Source organism: Lynx rufus, unplaced genomic scaffold, assembly GCF_022079265.1.
Source record: "Lynx rufus isolate CCGP_SWC_20201006 ecotype Redwood Valley unplaced genomic scaffold, mLynRuf1.p SCAF_2, whole genome shotgun sequence".
Lineage (NCBI taxonomy): Eukaryota > Metazoa > Chordata > Mammalia > Carnivora > Felidae > Lynx > Lynx rufus.
Genome location: NW_025814834.1, coordinates 189,323,575 through 189,337,170, shown reverse-complemented (window position 1 = coordinate 189,337,170; position 13,596 = coordinate 189,323,575). Strand labels below are relative to the sequence as shown.

At 42.3% G+C, this 13,596-nt stretch overlaps 1 protein-coding gene across 1 annotated transcript in view; it reads left to right on the top strand.

The window, feature by feature from the left end:
* Positions 1 to 13,596, top strand: part of CCDC30 (coiled-coil domain containing 30) — a 110,987-nt gene that overhangs the window by 84,709 nt on the left and 12,682 nt on the right. The window contains exon 14 of the mRNA XM_047082363.1: positions 12,334 to 12,475. Coding sequence (XP_046938319.1) covers positions 12,334 to 12,475 — 142 coding nt within the window. The remainder of the gene's footprint in view (positions 1 to 12,333; positions 12,476 to 13,596) is intronic.

The following is a 13,596-nucleotide window of genomic DNA, read 5'->3' as shown; positions in this document are numbered from 1 at the left end:
TTTTAGATATAGGAGCCCGTAAAGAGTGCCCCTCTAATTTTACTTCAGTGGGAGTATATGATATGACCCCGTAGGGGACCTTTTATTTTAGAGTTAAATTCCCTACTGTATTGGACTTTCAATTTACCAGGTCTCCTGGGTTTATATGGATGGGGTGGGTTTCTAGTAAATGTCAGATCAGGTTTAGGGAGTCTATGGTTTGCATATCCACTTAAGAGATTTATGAATTAACCTGGATAATTCAAGTGAATAACTTAATAAAGTGAATAATTTAATAAAGGACTATAGTCTTTATCTATTGATAGGTCTACAGGGAGAAAAGTCTTTTCATACAATCTTTGGGGAATCCATCCCATTTTCCAGTTGTTTGGATAATCATATGCCCCTGGGGTTTTGTTATTATCACCACAGAATAACAAGCAAGAAGATTGTCCATACCTGTGGTATTATGACAATTTTTCTGAAGTTTACCTCAAGTTGTCTAGTTTAGGCAAACAACATTTAAGACGATCAGAACTAGAATTTAACATTCATAAAGGTGTGTTATTGAAACCTGTTATTGAAACCTCTAAAAACCCTCATTTCCAAAGACAGCCAAATGGAAACCAATTTGTTTGTAGAACAAGTCCAGTTTTAACAAACTTGGCCTACTTATTTACAGAAGTTCAGCAAGAACAGTTATTGATCATATATATCTTTTAAATTTTACTTTGCTGGAACTTTTTAATTTTTTTTTTCAACGTTTATTTATTTTTTGGGGGGACAGAGAGAGACAAAGCATGAACAGGGGAGGGGCAGAGAGAGAGGGAGACACAGAATCGGAAACAGGCTCCAGGCTCTGAGCCATCAGCCCAGAGCCTGATGCGGGGCTCGAACTCACGGACCGCGAGATCGTGACCTGGCTGAAGTCGGACTCTTAACCGACTGCGCCACCCAGGCGCCCCTACTGGAACTTTTTAGAAGGAATCTCCAGATTGAACTTTTTAGTAGCCTCTCCAGGCCAGAAGCCAAGCCAAGTACTTGCTGTCAGACATGCCTGCAACACCTGTAGATTTGGGCGAATTCCTCTTCACAAGGTGCCGAAGATATCCCGAGGTTCCTGCACCTGCCAGGAAGTGACATTCTTTACTCACCTGGTTAGGCTGCTGGGAACTTAGCCAAGGAGCTTTATGGCTCCATGTGTCATAAAGTCAACCTTAGTTCCTTTTAACTGTATGGTCATAACTGAGTCTATGCATGTCTCTCAAATATGACATTCCAGTTAAAGCCTTGGTAAAATTACCAATATTTCCAATGGTGTCCGGTTCCAAGGAGAACAGATTCTCATTGAACTTATGTAGCAGTGAGACATACACATGGAGATGGGACACCAAGGCTTTTCTTTACAGGAAGCAGTTTTATTTGTGCCAGCACAGGCTCAGCGGGCTAAGACCCAAAAGGCTGAGCCCTAAGCACCATGGGGGGCAGGAGAGGGTCGCCTTTTGTACAATTTTTGCTCCTTTGTCTCCCGCATATGGTAACCTACAGTCTGAATGGGCGGTCTATGTTACAGAGTCGTGAGGAATGTTGTGCACGTGCACATAGCCAGGTTGCCTTCTCTTGTCTTGAGGTTTTCACCACATTCCTTAGGGAGGGGCTCTACCACACTTAGGCAAACAAGTATGATGGCCATGGAAGAAAGAATGCTCACTGAGAACTTTTGAATTTGAGAGGGTTTAGGTAGAGAGAAAAGTTAAATACTTTGTACACAAATAAATACTTTATGACATTTCTGTATAGCACAGATATCTTGAGAAAGTTTCCTTAATCTTGAAGAGCAAATGTTAGAGAACCAGCAATACTTCAAAACAAGAGCTGCAAAACGATAACCATCTTTTTCAGTTCATTTAGTCCCATGTTACTAATTCTTGTTCTGTTTCAATGCAACTTTTTAGTTCTGAAAATTCTTACCCATCTTAATATTAATCTTAAAGATGTCAAATGCCTGTATGTGTCCTAAAAGTTCTTTGTATAAGTCTCCTTGAAGATGAAACATGTTTTCTTATATGCTTCCAGAACAAATAACTATAAATGACAAAATCTCAGAAACGGACATTGGTAACAATCTAATATGAGAGTTCATTAAGATGCAATTGACAGGGGCGCCTGGGTGGCTCAGTTGGTTGAACGTCCGACTTCAGCTCGGGTCATGATCTCGCCATCTCTGAGTTCGAGCCCGGAGCCTGTTTCGGATTCTGTGTCTCCCTCTCTCTCTGACCCTTCCCCATTCATGCTCTGTCTCTCTCTGTCTCAAAAAAATAAATAAACATTAAAAAAAATTTTTTTTAATTAAAAAAAAGATGCAATTGACAAGGAAATTCGGTTATTTTTGTGACACATAACACTTCAATAATCGGCATAGCCAAGTGCCGACCTTATTACCAAAACATATTAAAACATCAGGATTTGCATTCATATTGGAGCATTTACCCATGCATTTACCCATGCACTTACCCGTGCAACACAACCTAAGGTTTACCATGAATGACAGTGTCTTCCAAGTAACTTCACATACCAAAAAAAGGCCTAACTGGTCAAAAAGACTTCATTTACAATTTAAATCTTGGGAAGTTTGTTAAAACCTTAGAAAGTTACAGAGCACAACCTAAACAGGATTACTGCTCATTACAAATTTTATTTATTCATTTAACCAAGGTGGCACTGAGAGATTCCAAAGGCAAATATATAAGGTTATATAGTTGTTAGCAGAACTTAGCTCCTTTCACATTGAGAAGTTTTAACTTGAAGTAATCAAAGACTTGATAAAGAGGAAACCCAAAGCTTTGGTTTTCTCCGGCAGACCAGAGAGAAAAATTTTGCATATTATTTTTTTATCAAGAGCAGATCAACAATCCAAGAAAACTTTTGTGTTTTTAGCAGAGAGAAAAGCAGAATTTTAACCTTATACCAGTGTACTTTTAAAATCCATTCGTTGCAACCTTTGTGCATCCTAACCACACATGAAATTCCTTTCCAGAGATTTTCCTTCACGAACCTTCTACAACTTTCCTTTGCCATCAGATTTTGTTCCAAACCATTTCTCTCCAAACAGCCCTTCTCATTTAGGACAAAATTACTTTCTTTTACCTTCCACAAAAATGTATTTCCATTCCTTATATTCTTCTTACACATTTCCTACATTTTTACATACCGAGTTGTTTCCCTTATTTCCATTAGTATAAACTACATTCAGCAGAATTTTAACTCTTAGAAACCTTAGTTTCCAGTGAAAACTTAGTAGTAACCGATTGTGAACTGTTACCAGAATTCTTAAGATGGCAAATTTATGAACCACTTAAGCACAAGCATGTTTGCCGACAGACCCAAATAGCCTTAGTTTCTCTGCAATAAGAAGTCAAAGTGCAAACCTAATTAATGTTTTAGCATTCCATTCTATTTGGAAAAGACCTAGATGTCCAATGAATTCTATCCCGTTCATTATACAATCGAAACTTTAATGTTTCAGGTTACCAAAGACTTTGAAAGCTGTCTTAACAATTACTGCTGAAAACTTCAAGACAGACAAAATTAGCCATTATTTTAAGTCATCTTTTTGCTAACAAATTGCAGAGGTAACCTGAGCTTATTTGACCTTCAGCAAACCCAGATAGAATAAAAAAAAAAGTTTTATATTTAATGCTGATAAACAGGTTTATCTCAAACCAGCAAACTTAAATTAGTTTAACTACCAAAAATGTTACCCCTGCATCCACTTAAAAGTCAATCAATTTGTTCCCCGTCTTTAGTTTTTACCTGGAACATCAGCGGGGAATATGAAGTGGGGAGTCCAAGGGGGTGTCCTTTACTCCTTGACTTAGAGGGTGGGAGGAGGAGCCAATGGTGCCTGAGGCACCAATGATGGTATAGGAACCAGTTGTGCAGGCTGCACCCAAGGTGGTGCAGAAATAGGAGGAGGGGGAGGGGAAGGCTGAAGAGGTGAGGTTCTACCCAGAGGCCTGAAGGCAGATAAAATTCCAGAGGGCAGAGAGAGAGAGAGAGAGAGAGAGAGAGGTCTACTTGGTCCTAAAGCCTGTCCACTTGGACAGATGAGCAGGCACCAGGTTTTTTGTTTTGTTTTGTTTTGTTTCCAAAGTGGAAATATGGAGTCCATGTCAGGTAGGAGAAAGCAGACATTTGTTTCCCTGAAACAAATGGAGTTTCGGCAGCTGCTTGGGAATATTCCTTAAAGTCCCCGTCCCTAGGTAGACTAACCACAGTTAGTTCCAATTATAGCCATTAACCCAGGAAATGAATGAAGGAGAGGCCCTCACATCTATTAGCAGAACAGAGAGAGAGTCAAGTGTCCCCTTCATTAGGGATGGCCTGGGTTTCCTCCAGCAACTTAGTTCTATCAGGAGGAGGCCTGTTTAGACATCCAGTATGTCAGGAGGGAGTTTACTAACCAAACACATTTAGGCAAATACATTCTGTAAGAGGACTTTTCGTCTGGGTCCTGATTTAGAGCCGTGAATGCCTGGACCTAGAGTACCTCTATCCATTTGCCAGATTTCCTGCAGAAGAGATCTAATGGCTAGATCCTAGTAAGGCCATGCAGTGTTACGGGAGATCAGTCCTTTCCTAAATTTTGCAATGCAAATTGTCTCCACTGGATTGAAAAGGCATCTCAAGGGAGGATCCCTGAGAACTGAAGAGGAGCTCCCATGTTCCTCCTTCCTAGAGAGAGAAGTAGAGAAGGTCCATTACTACGGAGATCCGCCACCTCACCACCCCCCGCCCCGCCCCAACTCCCCACTCCCAGTTGGCGTCCCATACGCAGGATGTGTCAGAGGTTCCTGGTGTTAAAGTGACCTGAGGCATCCCTCGAACAAAGTAGCTATGATCACTGACTGACCAGCCAACTAAGGGCCCCTGAAGGAAGGATGCTAGGGTCCCTCCCTCCCTCCCCTGGCTTCCCCATTGCATCCTAGACTACAGATGTGTGCTGACGTATGGACTGAGTTTGCCTTGTCAAAAAGGCTGAGAAGAAACCGCCATTTTTAACCCAAGGAAAATACTGGAAAAGTTTTACAAGGGGGAATTAGCCAATTTTGTAATGTAAGTAGCAGTTAGTAGAAGACGTTGACAGAAAACAGTAAAGATAGAAATCTATCATGATCTAAGTGACATTCCAACACATATAGGCTTTACAGCCAACTTCCCTGGGAAATGGTCCCCAGTTGAGTTTTAATTCAATTGAGTACTGGTTTCGGCTGGCTCCTAGTGGGGGTCTCCTGGCCAGAGGCGGCTAGTCCAGAGATTTGGAGGGGAATTACATTAGACCAATGAGGAGGAAACCTCACACTGGAGTCTTAGGATCGGTGGCCATCCTGGTGACTTAGGTGGCTGTCCCGTGCCCAAGACAGACAACTTTGTATAAGGACAGGAATAAAGAGAGGGCATCAAGCTTCTGGGTCTTATTACCATTCCCGCCAGGGTACTAACTTTCAGCCAAAAGGCAGGCTTTTTCCTCCCCATAGAGTAGCCACAGCTAGAGGATTGCAACCTAAGCAATCGACATGAAAGTGTTCCAATTCGACCACATTCCTTGAAAAGCCCCTGAAATGAGAGTAAAGGAAGAAAAGAAAAGGTACTCATCAAGTTTGCACCAAGGCTCAGAGTCCAGATGAAAAGACTCAAAGCTCCCATGTAAGGGCACCAAAATGATGGGATTCTTACCACATGTAATCTTTTGTGTCCAACTTCTTTTGCTCAACATATTCTATGATTTTTGATGCTCACGTATAGTCATAAATATTTGTCATTTTATCTTAAAATTTTTTGCCGGCTGTGAGGCTGGTGATTCTTCCATGTTATTTTCCCCTTGCCTTTGGGACAGTGGATCCTGACCCTAGCTGCATGTGCCTGGGCACCAGCATAGATTTAGTTAGATCAGAAGCAGTGGGGATAGGGCTTAGGGATGGATCACTGTTTTTATAAAAGCTTCCTCATGTGATTCTGATGTGCCATCCGGTGTTAAAAAACACAGATTTAGGAAAGAAAATGGAAGGAACTGTCAAAACTCGAAGTTCATTTTTGTTTTCATTCCCCTGATCCCAGTCCTGGCCTTTATGGACCATGCCTAATTTTTCCATGTTTTCCCAACCACTCTTCCAGAGGAACAAATTCCTTGCCTTTTTGAAAGAAAAATAATGGAAAAGTCCATCTGGTTCTACTCGAACATAAACAAAAAGTTGTCCTAAATTTTAAAACATGAGTATTGTGCTGCCTCATAGATCTAGTAGTTAATAAAACCAAAAATAAACTTAGAAAATGCATGTGCTCTTCAGGCAAGTTGGCCAACAGAGCTTCTGACCAAACCAGAAAGTGTGCCAAACAGCCAGTCAGCAATGGCGAGGGAAGGCTCCAGCCTCTCACCAGCTGTACTGCGTCAACATACTCTTCAAACCATGCGTAACACTACAGGAAGAAGCCTGAGTATCAGGCAGTAGGAGATAGTCAGGTCAACCCTAATCCACTCACTTAATGGAACTTCATTCCACTGTAAAAGATGGGGGCCCTGAAGGTGAGACAGCAGCATGAGGAAATGCTTACAATATAATAAATGAAAAGGGCATAAGATAAAAATTTTAATATAGGTAAGATTTAAGGAAAAGATGCTTATAAAAAGACTAGAAGGAAATACAACCACTATTTTAATACTAATCATATTGGGAGTTGGGTTTTCTTCCCAAATTTTCTATAGCTTATCATCTTACTTTAAAAAATAAATTAATTTCTGGGGCGCCTGAGTGGCTCCAGTGGGTGTCTGACTTCGGCTCAGGTCATAGTCTCACAGTTTATGAGTTCAGGCCCGGCATCAGGCTCTGTGCTGGCAGCTTGGAGCCTGGAGCCTGCTTTGGATTCTATATCTCCCTCTCCCTCTGCCCTACCCCTGCTGGTACTCTTTCCCTCTCTCTCTTTCGAAAATAAATAAAACATTAAAAACAATTTTTAATAAAAAAATTTCTTTTTTTAAATGTTTATTTATTTTGAGAGAGAGAAAAAAGAGAGAGTAGGGGAGGATCAGAGAGAGAGAGAGAGAATCCCCAACTCTGCTAACAACACAGAGCCCGACCTGGGGCTTGAGCTTTAAGCTCGACACTGACAGTGTGGATCCCTCCCCCTCTCTCTCTCTGCCCCTCCCCTGCACCTGCTCTCTTTTTCGAAAATAATGAACTAAAAAAAAAAAACAAAAAGGACATAATTTACAAGGCTGTACGACTCTCTTGGAGTAGCTCTTCCATCACAGTTTGATTAGAATTAGCATCTAGATAAGTCTGTTTTGCTCCTCCCCTCCAGCTGGTTCCTAGTACTTGTATAAAACAAAATATCAAACCCACACATATTTGGTCAATTTATGACAAGGAAGCAAAGAATATACAGTGGGGAAGAGACAGTCTCTTCAATAAACAGCGTTGTGGAAACTGGATGGTTACATGCCAAAGAATGAAGCTGGACCACTCTCTTATACCATACACAAAATTTTACTCAAAAAATGGATTAAAGACTTGAATGTAAGACCTGAAATGTAAGCCTACAGTTAACACAATATTCAATGGTGAAATGCTGAAAGCTTTCTCTAGTAGATCAGAAGATATAAACTTTCTGTTATAAAACAAATAAATCGTGGAGATGTAATGTATAGCATGGTGACCAGAGTTAGTATTGTATTGCATCTTTGAAAGCTGCTAAGAGAGTAAATCTTAAAAGCTCTCATCACAAAAAGAAAAGTTTCTATATATGGTGACAGATGTTAGACTGTAGTGATCGTTTTGCAATATACACAAATATCAACTCATTATGTTACACAGCTAAAACTAATATAATGTCAATTATGCCTCAATTTAAAAAATAATGAAATTTAATTTCATTTTTAAAAATTAAAAAATAAATTTCTTACTGGAGAAATCAGCAACATCTGGTTTGCTTGGCTTTGCTGGCATTATAGCATTAGGGTAGAGTGGGAGATCACAGGCTCTAAGGTCAGATTCTTCTTTGTACAAGTAACTTCCTTCTGGGTCAGGAGTCTCAAGGACACCCTTAGGTTTGTGATTCATTCGGACTCACAGAACTCAGAAAAGCCGTTATACTCATGGTTATGGTATATTACAGTGAAAGAATACAGATTAAAATCAGCAGAGGAGAAAGGCACATAGGATAGAGTCCAGGAGAGACAGGATGCAAGCCTGTTGTCCTCTCCCAGTGGAGTAGAACGGACAGTACATAATCCTACCAGCAATGATGTGTGACAACACGTATGAAGGTTTCCCAACCAGGGAAACTCACCTGAGCCTTGACATCCAGAGATTTTTATCGGGGGTCAGTCTCATCGGCATGGAGTGCCCCAGTGATTACCGTTAATTACTCAGTCTCCAGACTCCCAAACCCCCAAGGTCAAACTGACACAGCATGGCCCAGGGCCCTAGGAGAACAAAAATGCTCTCACCATAAATCATATTGGGTTTTTTTTTTTTTTGAAATGTTTATTTATCCTTGAGAGAGCACAAGCAGGGGAAAGACAGAGAGAGGGGGACAGAGGATCCTAAGCAGGCTCCGTGCTGACAGCATAGAGCCCGATGCGGGGCTCAAACTCATGAACCGCGAGATCATGACCTAAGCCGCAGTCAGATGCTCAACCGACTGATCCACCCAGGTGCCCCGATCATATTGTTAACATAAAATATTGGTGTGGTCCAAGGCCACAGGTATACAAAGATGTTATTATCGAGCAGGATATTCCAAGGCCTTAGAGAGCTAGTCAAGGAATGTGAAGGGTTTGGATACCTCAGTTCCACTGAGTAAACTCTACTGCCCAGCCTCCACGTCCTGATTCATAGAGAAGGAGATTAGCTGCACAGCTTTGCTTTAAAATCAAATGAGAAAAAAAAAATAATAAAAATAAAGAAATAATAAATAAATAAATAAATAAATAAATAAATAAATAAATAAATAAATAAAATCAAATGAGGTGTGTGAAAAGCCTGGAGCACAGGTTTTTAGTTAGCTGGTAGTTCCCTTCCGTCAGGGCTTCCCCCAGTTTAAGTATCAGAGGTAAGATCAGACAGTTGACATGTGCAAACTGCTCAGCACCGTAGGCCTGAATGACTGTGCCCTCAAGTGTCTACAGTACCCAGAGTGGATTCCTCATTCCTTAAACACTTTCTGTTTCAGTTAAAAAGGCATTACCCAAATGTCTAGGCATTCAGGGAAATCGGGGCTACAGAGACCATTAGAATAGTTTCTTCTTGTTTGGAGTAGTTGTGTTTTTTTGTTTTTTAAGCTATCAGGATGTAATTAACCACAAATAAAAATAACGTGAAACGAAAGAAACCAAAAACTTGACATCGATTTAGACCAAAATTTTCTCTTACATAACAAGAAATCTGGAGGAAGGTGATTGTTGGGGTAGCTTTAGCTGCTCAGTAGTGTCGTGAAGGCCCAGGCTCTTTCCTTCCTTTCGCTCTGCCATGCTTGGTGGGTCAGCACCTTTGTCTTTAGACTTGTCACATCATGGTTACAAGGTGGTGACTGTAGGGGCAGGTGGTGCAAGCTCAGCAGGAGGCCAGCCAGCGCAGAGAGGGCTGGTTTCTGAAGTTCCTGGAAGTGCCCAGCAAGCATACCTTTGTCACAGGTCCATCCCTGTAGCCACACACACACACACACACACACACATCTGGGACCCACCCACCTTTCTTGAGATCAAGAGCTCTCTGTGGGCACCTAAATGAAATCTGGGTTTTGCCAGCAGGAGCGAAGAAAGGCTCTAGGTACACTTAGCCTGCCACAAGTAGTCTGTTTATGATGAAGTGGAAGTGGTGAGGGATCCCTCCCAAATATGCCCAGGGCTTTCTCTCAAGCTTTAGGTTGCATTAGAATCCCAGAAGCGGGGGCGCCTGGGTGGCGCAGTCGGTTAAGCATCCGACTTCAGCCAGGTCACGATCTTGCTGTCCGTGAGTTCGAGCCCCGCGTCAGGCTCTGGGCTGATGGCTCTGGGCTGATGGCTCTGGGCTGATGGCTCTGGGCTGATGGCTCGGAGCCTGGAGCCTGTTTCCGATTCTGTGTCTCCCTCTCTCTCTGCCCCTCCCCCGTTCATGCTCTGTCTCTCTCTGTCCCAAAAATAAATAAAAAACGTTGAAAAAAAAAAAACTTTTAAAAAAAGAATCCCAGAAGCGTTGCTAAAACACAGATCCACTCCCAGAGTTTACTATTCTGCGGTTCCGGGAGAGAGCCCGAGGCTTTGCACCTTCGAACAAGTTCCCAGGCGATGCGGATGTTGCTGGTCACAACGCAGCTTGGGGAACACTGCTGTAGGCTGAGAAAACCTGGTTTATGAACGTTAGCTACAGCAGTGCTTCTCAGTGAGCAGTGGTTTGCCTCCCAGGGCAAGGGAACATTTTGCAATGTCTGGAGACATTGGTACGTCTGGCATCAAGTGGGTAGAGGCCAAGGATTCTACAAAGCACAGGATAGCCTTCCACAACAAAGACTTATCTGGCACAAGATGCCAATGGGGCAAAGGTCAAGAAACCCTGGTGTGGAGTGATTTTGTGTTATCAGACCTAATAGGTTCAAAGTAAAACTTCTCCTCAATTTTTCATTAGAAGAAGCACTTTCTGAATAACAATGTTCTTACTTGGAAAGCACAGCCATTCTCAAAGAGGTTTGCCTAGTGGTGGCATTGAGGTATTAATCTGTTTTCTTGTTTGCTCGGATTAGGTGTTATAGTAGCTTGAAATGATCGTTTAGATTTTTGTTCTTTAAAAAAAAACCCAACAGGTTTATTGATATAATTAATACACCGTATAGTTCACCCACTTAAAGTGTACAATTGAATGGCTTTTAGTTGTACATCCATCACCACAATCAATTTTAAAACATTTCACACCCCCAAAAGAAGCCTTTTAGCTGTTGTCCGCCATCCTCAGTTTCCCTCCCCACCCCTAGCCCTGGGCGACAAGAAATCCTCTATTTGCCTGTTCTGGACGTTACATATAAATGGAATAATATAATATGTGGTCGTTTGTGACTGACTCTTTTCACTCAGCATAATGCTTTCAAGGTTCATCCATAGTGTCACATGGATCAGTACCTCATTACTTTTTGAGGCAGATTCGTGTTCCATTGTACAGATATCCCATATTTTATTTATCCATTCTTCAGGTGATGGTCTTTGGGTTGTTTCTACCTTTTGGCTATTGTGAATGGTGCTAGTATGAATATTCACATACAGGTTTTTGTGTGGACATATGTTTTCACTTCTCTTGGAGAAATACCTAGGAGTGGAATTGCTGGGTCATATGGCTCTATGTTTAACCATTTGAGCCAGGCTTTCTCCAAAGAGGCTGCCATTCCTACCAGCAGTGTTTGAGAGTTCCAATATCCCTACATCTTTGCTAGCACCTGCTATTATCTTTCTTTTTCATTTTAGCCATCCTAGTGGGTGTGAAGTAGTATCTCGTTGTGGCTTTGACTTGCGTTTCCTTAATGCCTAATGACGTTGAACGTCTTTTCATGTGCTTATTGGCGTTAAGTTCAACTTATGTCAGAATCAGAGTTAGAGTCTTGAGCAGAAACCTACAGAGAACTGGCCTGCAGAAGTTCAGACTTGGGGCAAGGATCGAGAGCAGACTCAGTTATCAGAGACTGAAGTGGGTTATATCACTGTCCACAGGTATAGCCAAGAACTAGAAACTTAAATTAACAGCTGACTCCATGGAGCAGGATTCAGAATTAGATGTCAGGGGTCAGAAGTCAAGGAGTGTTTCCTGAGTTGGGGATGACTAAAGCTGGTGTTATTTAAGAGGTTATCCTTGGTCCATTCCCCTACTTGGGGGCAAGAAGTCCTGCAGGAGTGAGGCAGGACGAATATCCACATCTGGTGGCAGGCCTCGACAGAGCAAAAAGAGGACACCCGAGAGAGGCGCACACACACGAGGAGGCAACATAAACTTCCACAGTGCTCAGCTGGGCCTCTATTTAAATTTACTTTGGGGGCGCCTGGCTGGCTCAGTCAGTTGAGCGTCCAACTCTTGATTTCAGCTCAGATCATGATCTCATGGTTTGTGGGATCGAGCCCCGTATTGGGCTTCGTGCTGTTTGTGGAGCTTGGGATCTTCTGTCTCTCTGCCCCTCCCCTGTTCACACACACACACACACACACTCTCTCTCTCTCTCTCTCTCTCTCTCTCTCTCTCTCTCAAAGAAACAAACTCAAAAAATAAACTAAAATAAAATAAGAATAAACTAATAAATAAGCAAACAAACAAATAAATAAATAGAAATTTACTTTTACAGAGACTTCAATGAGAAACATCACCACCACAAAGTCAAGCTTGGCCGAGTCAAGAACCTTTTACTTCAGGAAGTAGAGCTGCGAGAAAAGAGAATTGAGCATTTGGAAAATGAAGTCAGAATCCTGCAGCACCAAGTGGAAAAGGTGGGCAGAAGCGAAGAGCTCCCCAAGTTGTCGCTGCTCAACCCATTTGGGAGAGTGCGCTTGGGCTGCAATCCACCCGGTGGCCCCTTTGCAGCCCAGGTTTTCACTTCTTTGCACCTTCTTTTGATGTGAGTCATCCTTTAAGACCTTCCAGAAAGGATGTAGGACTCGTGGGGATGCTGAACCGAATCAGACGCTGAAAATAGCCCGCACTTCCAACTCAGGAGCAGTGTCTGGTCTTCTCTGACATACCCTTCTGAACCACACTCAGTAACTCATTCCTACCCCACGTTGCCCTCATCATGCCTCGAACTCCTGTCGGTCTTAAATGGCAGTGAAAATATGTGGCCCCTATTCCTTTAGCAATCCTTGTGGGGTGTCTCCAAGCCTTTTTCTAAATATCCGTGGTTTCTTTATCCCTGTCCCGTTGCCCCTGTGACTTACTGGTAAGCGAGAAGACAATGAGGCAGATGGCACGGTATTGACTGCAGAATGGTCTTGAGATCATCAAACGACACAAATTCAAAATGGAGAGCGGCTGACGAGGCCAGTCATGCTTTCCCTTCTTGAGATTCCCCAGCCCATTTCAGAATTTTGAAAACTCTGTCCTCACTCCTAAAATACTCATAGCTATGCACGTGCCAAGGATTCCAGAAGAATTCATGCAATTTCAGTCATTCCACGGGCTGTTATGGGATGGTGAAGAATTCTAGACTACACACATGAGACATTTTTGGATTATAACAGATGGGTCACCAATGTTGGATTCTTAATTAAAAAAATCCTCCTGATACTCTACACTATAGTGAGGGAGAAAAATAAGCTGGATTTTGCAGTATCCTTTTATCTGGGCACTACATCGCCAAACTTTCAAAGACTCAGATCTAGGTTAGATTCACAACTAGGAAAGGTATGCAGAAGAAAGGAGCAATCCTGGCTCATGGGCCCACCAGAAATATTCTGCATTATCACTTTCTTGTACTGCCTGCCTTCCACTTCTAGTCTTACATGACAGAAACAGCCCCCCTCCTTTCAGCAGGCGTCTTCTCTTTCTCCCTGACTGTACCGGGTTAAATAACGTCCTCCACAAAGTCGTGTCTATCCAGAACCTCAGAGTGGGA